This window comes from Haliotis rubra, unplaced genomic scaffold, assembly GCF_003918875.1.
Source record: "Haliotis rubra isolate DU_JTF1 unplaced genomic scaffold, ASM391887v1 Scf500, whole genome shotgun sequence".
Classification (NCBI taxonomy): domain Eukaryota; kingdom Metazoa; phylum Mollusca; class Gastropoda; order Lepetellida; family Haliotidae; genus Haliotis; species Haliotis rubra.
The window spans coordinates 512,286-527,849 of NW_025767192.1; the positions used below are offsets into that span (position 1 = coordinate 512,286).

Sequence of the window (15,564 nt, forward strand, 5' to 3'; positions counted from 1 at the left end):
ATATAATTTACAGTTTTGAACCCATATGTGTTCAACAGCAGTTTCTTTTCAATGTTTTCCAAGTTTTATGGGAATGTATTATAGTACCATAAGAGATTAAACTTCAAAATACATTTCAAACTAAATATGCGCATTTTCCCCTTGTCATTGTATATGCTGTCCAAGTCGATGTGTAATTTCTTTGATTTATGGATAATTTATCGAGTATTGCGATGCATCGGTTATTCAGTTAGAACCGAAGACATAATCTGAGTCACAAACATCTGGTGCCATCCTATGATGTAACAGGTATTTCTATGGACATGTTGTATCACGTTTGTGTATATTTTCACTTATACCCATGCCTCACGAATGAGTGAGTTTAGTTTTACGCCGCACTCGGCAATACTCCAGCTATGGCGGCGGTCTTTAAATAATCGAACGAGTGAGTGAGTTTAGTTTTACGCCGCACTCAGCAATACTCCAGCTATGGCGACGGTCTGTAAATAATCGAGCCTGGACCAGACAATCAAATGATCAACAGCATGAGCATCGATCTGCACAATTGGGAACCGATGACATGTGTCAACCAAGTCAGCGATCCTGACCACCTGATTCCGTTAGTCGCCTCTTACGAAAAGCATGGGTTACTAAAGATCAATATTCTAACCCGGACCTTCACGGGTTCCCATGCCTAACACTCATTGGAGACTTAGCGTTTTCGGCGTTCTCCACTATCGACGTCAAAATTGGGATTTGCGTAACTGGACTGCTGGAAGTGAGTGAGTTTGTGAATGGCTCTGAATGAGTGTGTGTGTGTGTGTGTGTGTGTGTGTGTGTGTGTGTGTGTGTGTGTGTGTGTGTGTGTGTGTGTGTGTGTGTGTGTGTGTGTGTGTGTGTGTGTGTGTGTGTGTGTGTGTGTGTGTGTGTGTGTGTGTTTTGGGTGGGTATGTGTGTGAGTAAGTTTGTAAATGGTTCTACGTGAGTGAGTGAGTGAGTGAGTGAGTGGTTCTATGTGAGTAAGTGAATAAGTGAGTGGTTCTGTGTGAGTGAGTGAGTGAGTAGGCCTGTGTAGATTCTAGGTGAGTGAGTGTTTTAGCACACAAGCCCTATTTCCCTGGAAACAAGATGATAAAGGCCTCAAGACATTTGAATTTTTTATCACTGTTTTTCACCCGATGTGGCAAATAGGAAGTTACGTATTACGGTCCAGCTTCCATGTTTAATCAAGATTCGTCGATCCCAGTTTAATTAATGATTCAGCCCTACCTATTTCGAGCTTACGAATACATACCTGTGAACATCCACCGGACACGCGAACGCCAGTTGTGCATTATATATATGGAACGGACCATCCAGCTTTGATGCCGGAAGGCCTCTGAACAGCTTCTTCACTTCACTCTGTAAATATTATCTTGGTCGTGTGAAGTAGCGTGTGTTCGTGAATTACTTATACGTCAATAAAATGAAAACCGACCAATACGTGTTTTTATTAAAGAATTGACACAGAACGTCAAGCAAGGTTTTTAAGGACATTATTAATTATTGGTTTCTCTTTTATAACCTTCTGGTGTGAAATCAAAGCTTAAAAGCAACAGCTTCAAGAAACGGATTCGGCGTTTGTTGTAGTACTCACATATAATTTGTAATAACAGTCGAGAAAATAGTAGCAGTAGTAGTAGTAGTAGTAGTAGTAGTAGTAGTAGTAGTAGTAGTAGTAGTAGTAGTATCAGCAGCAGCAGCAGTGGATTGATTGGTAGTTGTACAAATAGCGGAAGTAGTAGTAGTTGGTGTGTTGAATGTGGTGGCAGCGGTGGTTGTGTTGGTGGTGGCGATAGAAATCGTAGTCGTAGGTTTACAGCTGCAGCAGCAGTAGGAGTAGAGGTAGTAGTAGTAGTAGTAGTAGTAGTAGTAGTAGTAGGAAGGGCGGTAGTAGTAGTAGCAGCAGTAGTTGTAGTATTCGCAGAAACTGCAGTAGAAGTTACAATGAGGAAGGAAATGTCATTTACATGTAAATATATGCACATAATATGATGCCCACTCAACCTCCCACACATACATCCATTTCTTCATCCACATATTTAAGCATCCATCTAACATATGTCCATCATCTATCAGCCAGTTTTTCGATCCATTTATCTACGTCTATATTTTTCATTCACCTATCACTCAAGGCATCCATCTGTCTTTCACTGCGTACCACGATAATGCATGCATCTTAAACCGTTGGCAAGGGATACCCACGCAATCTCATGTTGTGACATCACCACCCATATACTCGTAATTTCACCGTTATTATTCTCCACCCTTCTACCAACACGCGCATGTTTGTTCTTGCTGACATAACAGCACTTCCCCACTGACTGAGAAAACCTCAGTCCCATTTCGACACAAGGAACAATGTGCCTATTGCCCCACGTCATTAAAAGTCAATTCCACTGCCCAACAAGCTTCCACTGTCGTCTTAAAGGTTTATTATAAAAACCAACAACTTTCTATCCTAATGTATTGAGACTGAAAGAAAATAACAATCTTACCATGTTTTTATTACGAAAACTATTTCACAAAAGTATCAAAGCCTCTTTAGGAGTTTTCATGAAAGAAACGACAAGAATAGAGGTCCCATCAACCCCTGTTGTGTTTATAAGTCGGAAAGGGCTGCACTCAACATGTTTAACAAGACCAGCAAAGTAACTCTAATACTGCGTGTCTGTCTGTCAATCATCAGCGCTCCTTCACACATTCGATCAGCTGATCGATACCGTAGCTGCAATGCGATTGGCCTAATTGGATCTCTAGAATGGCTCGCTCTATCACACAAGCCTTCAGGTGTGCTCGACCCTACAAATACCTAGGATCTTTCATTCAGTTTTCAACCTTTTCAGGAGTGGCGGTCCAACTTTCGGCAGATGAAGATGAACTGCCGTTGTGCTCTCCAGTTTCTGGTTCTCCTGGTTTGTCGATATGGGTAAGTTATTGCTTTTATCTTTACATTCATATTGACCTTATACGTTATTTTCTTTGGTTTTATTAGTAATAATTCATATTGATTGCACCATTAAGGTGGCGAAGGTGTTTGGAAATATTCAGTGTTCTGCACAACATCACTTCTTTCATTCCTCGCACATAACATTAACATGCAGTGATCTTACTGTCATACTGTACACAGCGCTGAGAGTAATAAAGGAAAAAATTACTTTATATATTTTTATAAACATATTTTTCTGCCCAAATCTGTTTTCGTTATGAGAATATGTTGTATTTTATACTTCACACCAAACTATCTTTGCTTTTCCAACCGTTATTGACACTCGTGTTGTGTTTGACGTGGATATTGTGTGTAGACATCGTTCTTGGGAATAATATCGGCAGAGAACGATCTTCATAATATCAACCACTCGGTTGTCTTTTCAAGAACTGATCACAAACGCTGTCACATCACTGGAATATTGCAGAATGTGGCGTTAAACAACAAAACAAATATTAAGTTTTGTATTTGATCCTATAACCTTTGCTTATAGAAAAATACATAGAATGATATCAGCTGTATTTATACAAAATGAAAACACGCTTTTCATAGCAAGAATAGGTTCACCCTGTATCGTGATGAAGACCAATCCTACCTTTTAGAAATTATATGCGTGCAGGCATAGTTCTCCGTGGAAGTTAAAAGGTATATTTATTTGTGGCAAAGAACCCTTTGTCCTTTGACTCGTTTGATTGTTAAGATTGAATTTTTCACGTGAAAGTTACAGTATCCATGATCTTTGTTCATTCGGGATCAATACTGTTATTCAACAAACTTCAAATAATATTTGTTTAACACTTTTGAAGTTTGTTGCAGCAATATTCCACAATATCATTCAGCGAGATTTTATGTTTAAAAATCCTCTTAACTTTTGAGATCAATCTCGGTTCAAACAAATGTCATATTGAGACGATCTGTGGTGCTCGTTTGTGATTATTTTATTCCAGCATATTTTATGTAAGTTTAGCGTCCAGTTCTGACGTTGCCATTCGTGAGGTCGATTAAATTGTTACTTCAAGGTAATCTGTCAGGCACCATAATTAAACAAAACCATCTTCAGGCAGCATTATATGCCGTGGAAGCAAATGCAATGAGATGTACACATCAATGTGTTACTTAGCAACCGTTGAAACTAAATGGGTTCGAAAAAGAGGACATTATTGATTTCGTCAGATTGTCACAAAATATCTTTCCATATTTCTTTTGCAATTTGTTGTTAAGAGGATGTAGGGTTTCCGTTCAAACGAAGTTAATAGACTTTGCAGCATTTTCAGTTGATGAATTCTACAATGAAATCGCGGTGACAAGGTTGCTGAGATCACCTGACACAACGTTTGAGATAAGACTGACTGACTGAGTTTGGTTTTACGCCGCTTTTAGCAATATTCCAGGAACATCACGGCGGGAGACACCAGAAATGGGCTTCACATTCAGATAAGAATGATCATGTTATGAACACGAGAGTATACAAAAAAAACACACAATTCGATGCTTACATATGAATCCTCTCTAAATCTAAACCCACAACTTTAAACCAAATCATAAAGATAGCATTAAATGGATTACTACAATGCCAACTAAATTTGTTGAAATTGGACGCAAGATTCCAGAAGGTCATAGGATCATTGTCCGAGGTATCACAATTTTCTTATTACGTTAACCCGTTAAGTCCTCCATACATTCAGGTGCCTTAGTCAGAGGTGTGGAGACTTAATTATTCTCCTCCTGCATTTACATCACCCAGCCAAGAACACATTAAAGCCCCATAATGGATGAAGGCCCCTACTTTTTAAGGATGAAGAGCCCACATAATGTCGACCCGGTGCCACTTAGAATCCCTCGCCTCGCTATTCATTCATCTGATTTCCATTTAGGCTTCAAGGAAATGGTTCAGGATTTCCCCAAGATTTTCAAAGTATTCTATAAATTGTAGTACATCTTTCACTGCACTGCACACGTTCCCCCATTTCCCCTTTTCTCTAAGCAATATGGTGGAATAAGTAATCAGAAGGATAAGCAAGAGCTATAATACTTAGCCATGCGGCATGCGTGTGTTCAAGGTGTTGAAAGGTCTTTTCAGTGACAAATGCGAGTAGTTACTGTACTTCCATGGCGTGATTATTCATAATGGCATCAAAGGATTTTTTTATGACGGACCACTTGACATTTAGTATGGAACAAAGTAGTGTTTCTAATATATATATATACAAAATGTGTAAGTGGATGGTGCAACCAGTAGGTGTCCATCATTGATTTTGCAGGAATTCTGTATACTTAGTACCGCTATTTTACTATCTACATCTTATGAAATCTGTGTGAATGGATACTTAATGGATACGAATTATTCTCCTCAGTTTTATATTTATATATATAACGATACAAATAAATTGACCCAAAAATCATTTTCATGTGCATTGATTTATATTTTGTTAAAGTAATGCATTTTCAATAGATGTTTTAGCTATCCTTAAAATATGTACACCGCACATTTAGGAAGCGGTACATAACGTTACTAGTTTCAAGATTGACAAATACTTTATTTTAGAATTCATTTTTAGGCATTTCATGATATGATTTCGCAACTATTCGTACGAACCTCCATTAAGTGTTAACGTTTTACCAAGTGTGCGATCAATGAATTTTAATGTATTTCATGCATTGGGATACGGTAGCGAGTCTTGGTTATTACATAATATAGTACGTTCTGGTGCGCTTCGTATTCTACATTTAACCTGATACCTACGCAACGAGAGAAAATAATCTAATTTGTGGAAAAAACGTATTTGCCTTGGCACAAAAGCGAAATACCACAATGTGCCATATCAATAAGTACGACACGCGTGTTGTGTCAGGTGAGTCTATTGTGTCAGGGGTGTCCATTGTGTCAGGTGTGTCCATTGTGTCATAGAACATGCTGACACAGGTTTGCTATTCTTGGTCGCCTCTCATCCATTGTCTAAACAAACCAGTGTTCAATCGTATTCTGTTCTGCAATCTAATGAAGTCAGCGATTTGGCACAGTTCCACGTAACACGCAAATGAAACAAATTTTTATGAGGGGCTATTTTCGAAAGTCGGAATTAGATTTATGTCTCCAAAGAAACGATTCTTATGATTTCTTTATTTATTGTGTGGGAATCATAACAATGATGATTATTTTACGCACATATAACAATAATGGTGGGTTAAATATTTGATTTTCTTGTGGCAAAGAATATAAGAAAGATTGGTAGAGATGCTAATCATTGCTTGGAATAGGCGACAGGGTGAGGTTTATTGAACAGGTGGCAACATCGCAGCAACACAAGGACACGGCAACTCAGAATATTCACATGTGAAAAGGGAAGAATATTTTTGTATTCTTTGTATTCTTTTTTTTGTTTTACTGTTTTACGCCGCAAAATTTTAAAGTACGCTACATCACTACAGTCTATAAGTGATTGAGAATCTGAAAGAAGAACAACTCCATCAGCCAAGTTCTAACAACCTGAATTCAGTCTCCACAATTACAATTATGGTCTGTTTGCAGTGAAAACGTACCGATGAATTTCACTTTAAACAAAAACGTAAATCAAATAAAGTGAAATTAAGATTGCGAATCCTCATAATTTGACCTTGCCAATTGAGCATTTAAATCTCAGAAGTATATATAACTTAGGATAAAAGTTGTTTAACAAACGATCATAGTTTCAAGTCGCCATTACTGGTTTGTATTACAAAGGGGCAAGAGCAGTAGTTGGAACAGTGAAACAAATGCATGTGCGGTTCGTGATGAGCGTTAACTTAGACCAATCCTACATGTTCTCGGTGTTTCATTTAATGTGCATATCCCCTTGTAATACAAACCAATAAGAGCGATTTGAAACTATGATCGTTTGTTAAACAACTTTTATCCTAAGTTGAATAAAATTCTGAGATTTAAATGTTCAGTTTGCAAGGTCAAATTATGAGGATTCGCAATCTTAATTTCACTTTATTTGATTTACTTTTTTGTTTAAAGTAAAATTCATCCGTACGTTTTCACTGCAAACAGACTATAGTTGAGAGCTGGGGTTTTGTTAAAGCCGGGTACCTGAGGTGCACTTCGCATATGACACATGTACCATCTCTGTATTTTATACGATCAACAGAATAGTCTGAACGAGCAGGCTAACTAAATAAATACAACAAACTGTCGCCTTTGACAGAGTAGTGATAGACTAACGCTTAGGTTCTGACAATATGGTTGATAGAAACATTTGCAAATAACTCCATGTAAATTTAAACGCAGGCACCGGGAGACGTGAGATTTTCACGAGGAGAATTTAGACTTCTTATGGTGATGTTAATGATAATAATAGTGCATTTCTATGGCGCTATTTCCAACCATAAGGGTGCTGAAAGCGCCCAATTTGATTATTATTACCCCGGATTGTGCATACAGAAAGTTCTGTGGAGAAAGAGAAAATATAGTTCAGGGACCGTGAGACAGCTAGAACAGGGACATAACACTTTTCCAGATAATGTGTTTACGGTGTGACCCGTACCTTGAATGTCGAATAAAATAACTTTACAAACTTGAATTACATTGTCAGACCTTATGAATATTATTCATTATTGGGATGTACTTGGGAATACTATAATAATGTTTGCATTAATATTCCATGTAAAATTTCGAAATGAAGTATTTTTGTTTGGAAATACTGTTATTCCAGGTTTGATAGCTTGAAAAGTCTGCAATGACAGCTTTTGTGTCCTGTTGAAAGGAATATCATACAGCTTCAGGAGTGCCTAATTGCATTAACCTCCTCGACAGCTGCTCTGAAAAGTTTGACATATCATCAAAGGTTTATTTTGTTATCTGCCCATTTATTCCACACTCTAACTAACAACAAAGAACATTTTCAAAAAGCCAAACATGACGCATTAGAAATGTAGACCTTTTGTTCTGGCAGAATTGGTAGGGAAAAAGATGCTCCCATGAGAGAGTAATGCAATTACGTCAAAGAGGTTGTACAACGTCGTTCTGCCCGTCATTTGAAACAGACCACAAACAAATTAGAAGTGTTGATGTACTCAGTTTAATTAGAAATGTATGTTGCAACAATAGATGTCATTGTTGATTGTCAGAATTACCCCTTGGGATTTCAACTATTAAATTTTAAAACCATTTAAGTCAATGAAATTGCGACAAGAGTGTTGTCATTTAAAGATATGCCTCGTTCTATTACTGAGCATGTAATTGTATAAATTTTCATTCATGCTTCAGAATAAGCCTTAAGTTACACAATATGGTAGGTCAGTCGTAAATATCAATTTCGTACCCTAATACCGCGGATCGATATAAGCGACCCGTGAAGATCCGGGTTAGAATTTATTTTCAGTGAACCATGCTTGTAAGAGGCGTCTTTTGGGATCGGGTGGAATATTGCTGAGTGCAGCGTAAAACTAAACTCACTCACTCATAATATTAAGCGGTGGATCGTCTTTTCAAGGCTAGGTCATTGACAGTTCGCCGTCATAAAGCTAGAATATTCTTGTGTGGCGTGGAACAATAGAACAAATAAAACATATCAATTTAAGTTCCCAATCATTGAATGAAGAAGAACGAGGGGTCGAAAATATTCATATTTTAAGGTGTTAAAAATCCTGGTATGATATATTATCAACTTGACAAATGGGGACCCTCTCATAGTATGAAATTAATCCAGCTGATTACCATTTCTTTACTAATGAAAATTGCATGGTTATTAGATTTCTCCGGAAACTAATATGGTTTATGGTTTTCATGAAATATCAATCAAGTTTGTTGGGACATATCGTTTAATCTAACGTTTACACTCTACCAATGGAGGTTGATTGGGTAGATAATCTCATTTGTCAAATTGGACTCTCATGCCCAATGACGTCACCGCAACAACCATGTGATAACCAAGGTTGTTCTGCGTCTCTGACGGCAACCGTAATCGCCCATTTTTGTATAATGAGATTGTCCACATATCAGCAATATGCAGTTATTGTAGTCATTTAATCATGTACTTGATACCCAAAGGGATTGATGAGGTGGTGTTGTTAATAGCATGTAAACACTCATGATGATACTCAATGGTGATAATATCCTGATTAACGTGTTGAGTTCCATCTTGTTCATTTCAAACTGACGTTGACAGCTGACAGGCATTAAGTGGAGGAGATTAGATTGAACACGTGGAACCGAAAACACCTAACATGATTATCGTGGAATTAATATAACTGCTAGTTTTGAAATTAACTTTTGAAATGCTTTGAAAAATGTCAATTTCATTTGAGTGTGAGGATTATGATGCGTTGATCATTAATTCAACTGAAAAACAGAAATTTACTGACTCGTCTAAATTTAGTTCACTATCATAATTGTGAAATACAAGCCGATTTAACTAAGTTTCTATTGGGAATTACAAATCTGGTTTCGAAAATGCAACATTTATTTTAATAAAATGTACTTAGGAATGGGCAACATGGTCCTACTTAAAGATTCATTGGACATTGTTCAATAATGAAGCATTTGATCATGGACATAATTATGGACATCCTTTAATATTTTTATCGGTTAGTATTACAGTCACAGACAATCAGCCTCAGAAACAGGTTCCTCCTTAAACTAATTCATAGTCGAAAAAAGCAAAGCATTCGAGGATGGGGATGCACGTGTGGTCCAGTTGTTTAAGATTACGTGTTACCTGTGCAGTGCTGGTCGCTTGACCAATGATCGTGGCAGAAAATCCTGCTTCGCCCTGCTTACGTTGTTGTGTATGCCCGCATCATACTCTTGCCCGTTGGTTTAAACAAAAATGTAAACTTTGGGTTTTTCTCCTACTTTGAGCAGACACGCCGTGACATAAACGAAATATTATTAAACTTAACTCAAGCACTCAAGAAAGATGTTTTACGCATCTTAACAACATCAAACACATGTGCATGCTGGTGGAAATTCGTTTCAAGTATTCGTTTCTTATTATCATTAATGTAACATACATATAGAGAAAATATGCAACTGTTTTGTTTGCATGTCTAGGCACACATTTTAACACTTTGTTATGAAGAGTATTGCAGTTTTGACCATCGTTCAAAACAATTTGGCAGTATGTCTGATTGCCCAAAACGTGATAAAGATTAAGTAGTTCCGAGAAAGCTGCATAAAAAACAACATCGATCATTCCTTGTCAGAGAAAAAAGTTACCAAATTAGCAATCTCGAATAAAATCTTTTCTTTAAGTACCTCATTTGTTGTAAAAGTGTTTCCCTCACCTGTCAAGACTGAGTGGTGCAGTAAAAACAATAACAACCCTTTTTTACTGGCTGATTCGCACAACTCACTTATCTATTCGTTCTTCCCAAACTTCCAGTACTGATATAACAGTGCGTGAGTGAATTTAGCAATATTCCAGCAATATCGCGGCGGGGGACACCAGATGTACCAATGTGGGGACTCGAACCCGGGTCTTTAGCATGACGAGCGAACGCTTTAACCACTAGGTTACCCCACCGACCCTTTGCTATAACAGGACGACCCTCATTATCTCTCCCACTGACTCAGAAAGGCTTGTTTTTTATGTTCCCTCCCAACGTGTCTAGTGAGTGAGTGAGTGAGTTTAGTTTTACGCCGCACTGAGCACTATCCCAGCTATATGGCGGCGGTCTGTAAATCCAGACAATCCAGTGATCAACAGCATGAGCATCGATCTGCGCAATTGGGAAGCGATGACATGTGTCAACCAAGTCAGCGAAACTGACCACCCGATCCCGTTAGTCGCCTCTTACGACAAGCATAGTCGCCTTTTATGGCAAGCACATGGGTTGCTGAAGACCTATTCTATCCCGGATCTTCACGGGTCAACGTGTCTAGTACTCCTGTAACAGGGCATCCACATTCCCTCACACACTCAACAGACTATTTCACGTTCGGTTCTGTTAAAACAGGATGCACACATTGCCCCAACTCACTGACTTGAGAAACATGTTTCAAAGTCGTCCCCCAAGTATCAAGTAATTATAAAGAGGACGACCACTCTCCCTGTCTCGCTGATTCATCAACCTTGCGTATCTACGAAAGGTTTTCCTTCTTTCATTTTTTTAAAATGGTGATATGAATTTATTACTTACTTACATCTCCTTTTTCCAGTACTATGCTACTCACACTCTGTTAAGGGTCACAAAAATTCCCAACTTTTACTTAAACAAAGATTTATAATTTGAAATTGTATCAATTTAAAAACTAGATATATAGTGATATGGTCACCCCTCTTTAGGCAACAGCCACTTTAATCTAACCTTATGCGCTTGATACACGAGTAACCATGAAAATGGTTTTCGTGGCACCAATCAACCATTTTGCAAACCATGGAACGAGTCACTGACAAGTACACAACACCTGTCAACAGCAGGTATGGGATCCACAAGATGCAGTGACAAACTGAAACCTAGGATCCATGCTTACAATAAGCTTAGATATTTAAACCAAATTAGACCCCACATCAGAGTTTTCTGTTGCATCAATGATTTGATGCTTAGCAAATTGTGAATAGTTTTCAATCTGCTGCTCAAAAAACATGTCCAGTTGTGCTAACCCGATAAATCATGATTCCCCGACACACTGGGCATGTTTCACCAAACTGGTGCCAGGCAACAAAAACATACTCTTTCATGCCAAGTTTGTCACGTTTGTATAATCTGGAGCCTGGACCAGACAATCCAGTGAACAAAAGCATGGGCATTGATTTGGCTATGCAATTTGGTTACGATGACATGTGTCAACCAAGTCAGCGACCCTGACCACCCGATCCCGTTAGTCGCCTCTAACAACCATGGACTGCTGAAGACCAATTCTAACCCAGATCTTCACGGGTCACTCTTTCATGCAAATCGTGTGTGCTATCGGTTAGTGAAGGACATGCTTACCCTTTTCGTGAACACCTGGTGTTATCAATGATTTTCAGTGATCCCTTCATACAGTGAATGCTAGTTTGCTTTCATTCCCATTGAAATCTGTATCGTCAATTAATCGACCATTGTTAATTTCTGTCGTTGACGTAATAATGACAGATACAAAATATGTGCCTATAGTTTTCCGTCATTTATTTAGATGATTTTATTCCCCCTAACTGTACATCAAACCGTTTGCGAAAGAAAGCCCAGTAGTCATAAACGAATGCAAACAGATGCCTCCTTAAATTTGAAAGTAGTGTGTCCGTCCTTCTACTGACGAGGTGATATCGTGAATTAATGAACATATGTGTACAAAAAAAGCTGCTGTTATAAATTAATGAACAATGGCAGAATAACAATAGGTTTGCTCAGTCCAGAAGTGCAGGAAGCACCTAATGATCAGATACACTTTCTCATTCAGTAGCTTCATGATAATATGTCTGAGGTTGACAAAGCAAGGTCTTGATCCTTTCTGTGAAGTAACGTCCCCATCCAACCAGCTGATTAGAAGTAACGTCCACGTTCTAATGCTGCCTTCAGGTTTATATCCCTATTTTCCAGCCGTCCAGATGTCGCTGTGTTATTTCATTCTCGTTGTCATCAAGGATGACACATTTAAGGTCCTTGCGTACAGGTGCTCCTTAAGACACGAATGATTAATTCGTTTTCAATAAAAGATGGTTTGGTTTTAAGAAAGGTAAGGATACCAAAGCTTGCGTGTTTACGTTGTGGAAGCCCGTTTGTAGTGGTTTTCCATGGTAATTCCATATCCTTTGACAGGTCTGAGATGCAACGGTGTTTGAAGTTAAATGAACGTCCATTGAGCTGAAATTTAGTTGTTGATTGTTCAGGAACATGCACGTCCGTGTTGGGGGCATATACGTCATTATCATGGTGACATTATCCATGTGGAAACATGCGTTTGTTCATCTTGACAGTGTTCTCACTGCTGTCTAGAAATTGCTGACACGGCCGCGTTTTGTTATAGTCACTCATTTTACCAATACTCTTCCTGTATATACGACGGTTGGGTGTGTCCCAAACATAACACTAACATATCACTTTGATAGAATGAGTGAGTGAGTTTGGTTTATCGCCACTTCTAACTGTATTCCACTTTCATCACTGAGTCAGCTTAATTTCGGATGGGTAGAGATTGGGGTTGTGAAACCTGGAAGCAAGGGTTCTGTGCTGACCCACCTTGAAACATATTGGGTGCTCATTGGAATTCGAACCCATGTGTGTGAAAGGGAAGCAACTCTGCACAACGAACTTGTGCACCTCAGACGCCTGGGTCACCCGTACCCTCATGTGTATATCGATATTTCTTGTCAAATATCGTACATTCAACACCTGACTTCTGTGCCGAATCTCCATTGAAATATTCATGAGTGACAACTGCTCTCTCTCTCTCTTGTACCCACCAATCTCAGCTTGGATTCGCAACGTGAAAAAAGTTAATTCTCACGCAACATGAAAGGGACGTCACATTCACCAGTAGTACGAAACATGATCATGCCGGTTTACTAACTTGGATGAGGTATTACAAGACAATGGTTTGCCAATAGAATTGATATAGCTTATACACTGCGGACCGCCTCCGTGGTGTAGTGGTTAGAGCGTCCGCCCGGAGAGCGGAAGGTCGCGGGTTCGATCCCCGACCGCGTCATACCAAACAGACGTTAAAATATGGTACTTGTTGGTCCCTGCCTGGCGCTCGGCAATAATGGGTACAACAAGGACTGGTCGGCTCGGAGTCAGTATAATGTGTCTGAGTGGGGTATTCATGCTTCACTGCGGCATGGTATCTCAGTGGGCTAGCACTATAAAACCAGCTTAAGTCTGGGTTAGTACAAGCAGCCGCACATACACATACACATGCATGCACGTCGTCATATGAGCGAAATATTCTCAAGCACGACGTTAAAACCAATTTCACCTCACCTTATACACTGCAGGTATACCTTGTAACAAGTAATGACAAAAATGCATGATGTGGCATCAACCCAAATGAACAAAAGGCCGCACAGTTGGTATCAAAGGCCTCATCGACAAGAGTACAAAGTATCAGATAAAGCTTTTGCATATAAATAGGTGGAACGAATGTTATACAGGCTCAGTAAAATACCTCCAGGGAACACCATTGGAATTCCCGAGCATGAATGATCATGAAATACTTTCATTTAAAACTTAGCGTTATAGGATAAATTGAAAAAGTCAGTTTGACTGCATGATATATATCCTCTCTCCCATCTCTCCTTGTGAACAAAACGATGAAATGCACATCCAAACTATCGTAATATCGACCAGAACCATGTCTGGACATACAGCCTACAGCAATCTATGAGTTTACCTGATAATCTGTATGACTGATCTTTATAATTACTTTTCAATGACAGGCCAATTGATTAAGGATGGCGAACATTTGTAATCTATGAGTTTACCTGAGAATCTGTATGACTGATCTCTATAACTACTTTTCAATGACAGGCCAATTGATTAAGGATTGGCGGACATTTGTAATCATTAACAGCATCGAAAATCTCTCCCGTCACGTTTATGTCATGTCAACCATTTTGACCTCTGGTTATATTATTGTACTGCGACGCTCTACCATTGTGACAGACCAACTGAGGTAGTTCTTTACAGACTTCCTCATCTGACGATGATACTCGAATGTATTTGTTCTACAAAAACTATCAAAGATTCCACAGTAGAACAAATGTAGAGCATACGCACGTTCTAGTCTAACGCTAAGTCTCTGAATATAATTCAGATAGAAACAAATGACCAGGTTATTGTGGGAAATGTTGCTACTTGAAATTAGAGGTATGACTATATATTACTCATCAACAAAGAAGAAAAAGAGAAATAAACAAGAAACAGAACTTTAGGGTAAATTACCAAGAATTAGAAGTTAAACTAGACACAGAGGAAAATATGAATGAAAAGGAGAATGTATTGAATAAGTTAAATGAAATTAAAATAGAATTAGAAACAATAAATAAAGAGAAAACCCAAGGACTTTTCATTAGATCAAAAGATCCTGGATAGAACATGGAGAAAAACCAAGCATATACTTTCTGCACCTTGAGTCGAGAAATTTTTTAAATAAGTCGATTTCAAAACTTGTAAGAAACGATGGCTCTGTAATAAATAAGCAAAGTGATATCTAGAAGAAACAAAACGGTTTTACCAAAAGTTAGACTCCAGGGAAGAAGGCACAGAAATTGATCTAGATCATCTGTTTTCCGAGACAGATGTTCCCAAATTATCTCCTAAGGAATCATCAAATCTAGAAGGAAAAATAACGTACGAAGAATGTCTGATGGCACTAAAAAAATGAAAAAATGACAAATCACCAGGACCTGATGGGTTCACTACTGAATTTTTAAAATTCTTTTGGAATGATCTAAACTCTTATATTAATTCCTTGAACTACGCGTATGAGCATGGTTCCTTATCTGTAACCCAGAAACAAGGGTTAATTACATGTTTGCCTAAAGCAAATAAGCCTAAACAACTTCTCAAATCTTGGCGTCCCATTAGTCTATTAAATACCTCATATAAAGTTGCATCTGCAGTAATCTCTAATAGAATTAAACCAATACTTC

The 15,564-nt window shown here is 38.4% G+C and overlaps 1 protein-coding gene across 2 annotated transcripts in view; it reads left to right on the forward strand.

Moving 5' to 3' along the window:
• Positions 1-15,564, forward strand: part of LOC124291890 (cyclic AMP-inducible protein BP74-like) — a 61,077-nt gene that overhangs the window by 30,550 nt on the left and 14,963 nt on the right. For both annotated transcript variants that reach the window (XM_046728953.1, XM_046728954.1), the window contains exon 2: positions 2,865-2,947. In XM_046728953.1, coding sequence (XP_046584909.1) covers positions 2,889-2,947 — 59 coding nt within the window. In that variant the 5' untranslated portion in view covers positions 2,865-2,888. The remainder of the gene's footprint in view (positions 1-2,864; positions 2,948-15,564) is intronic.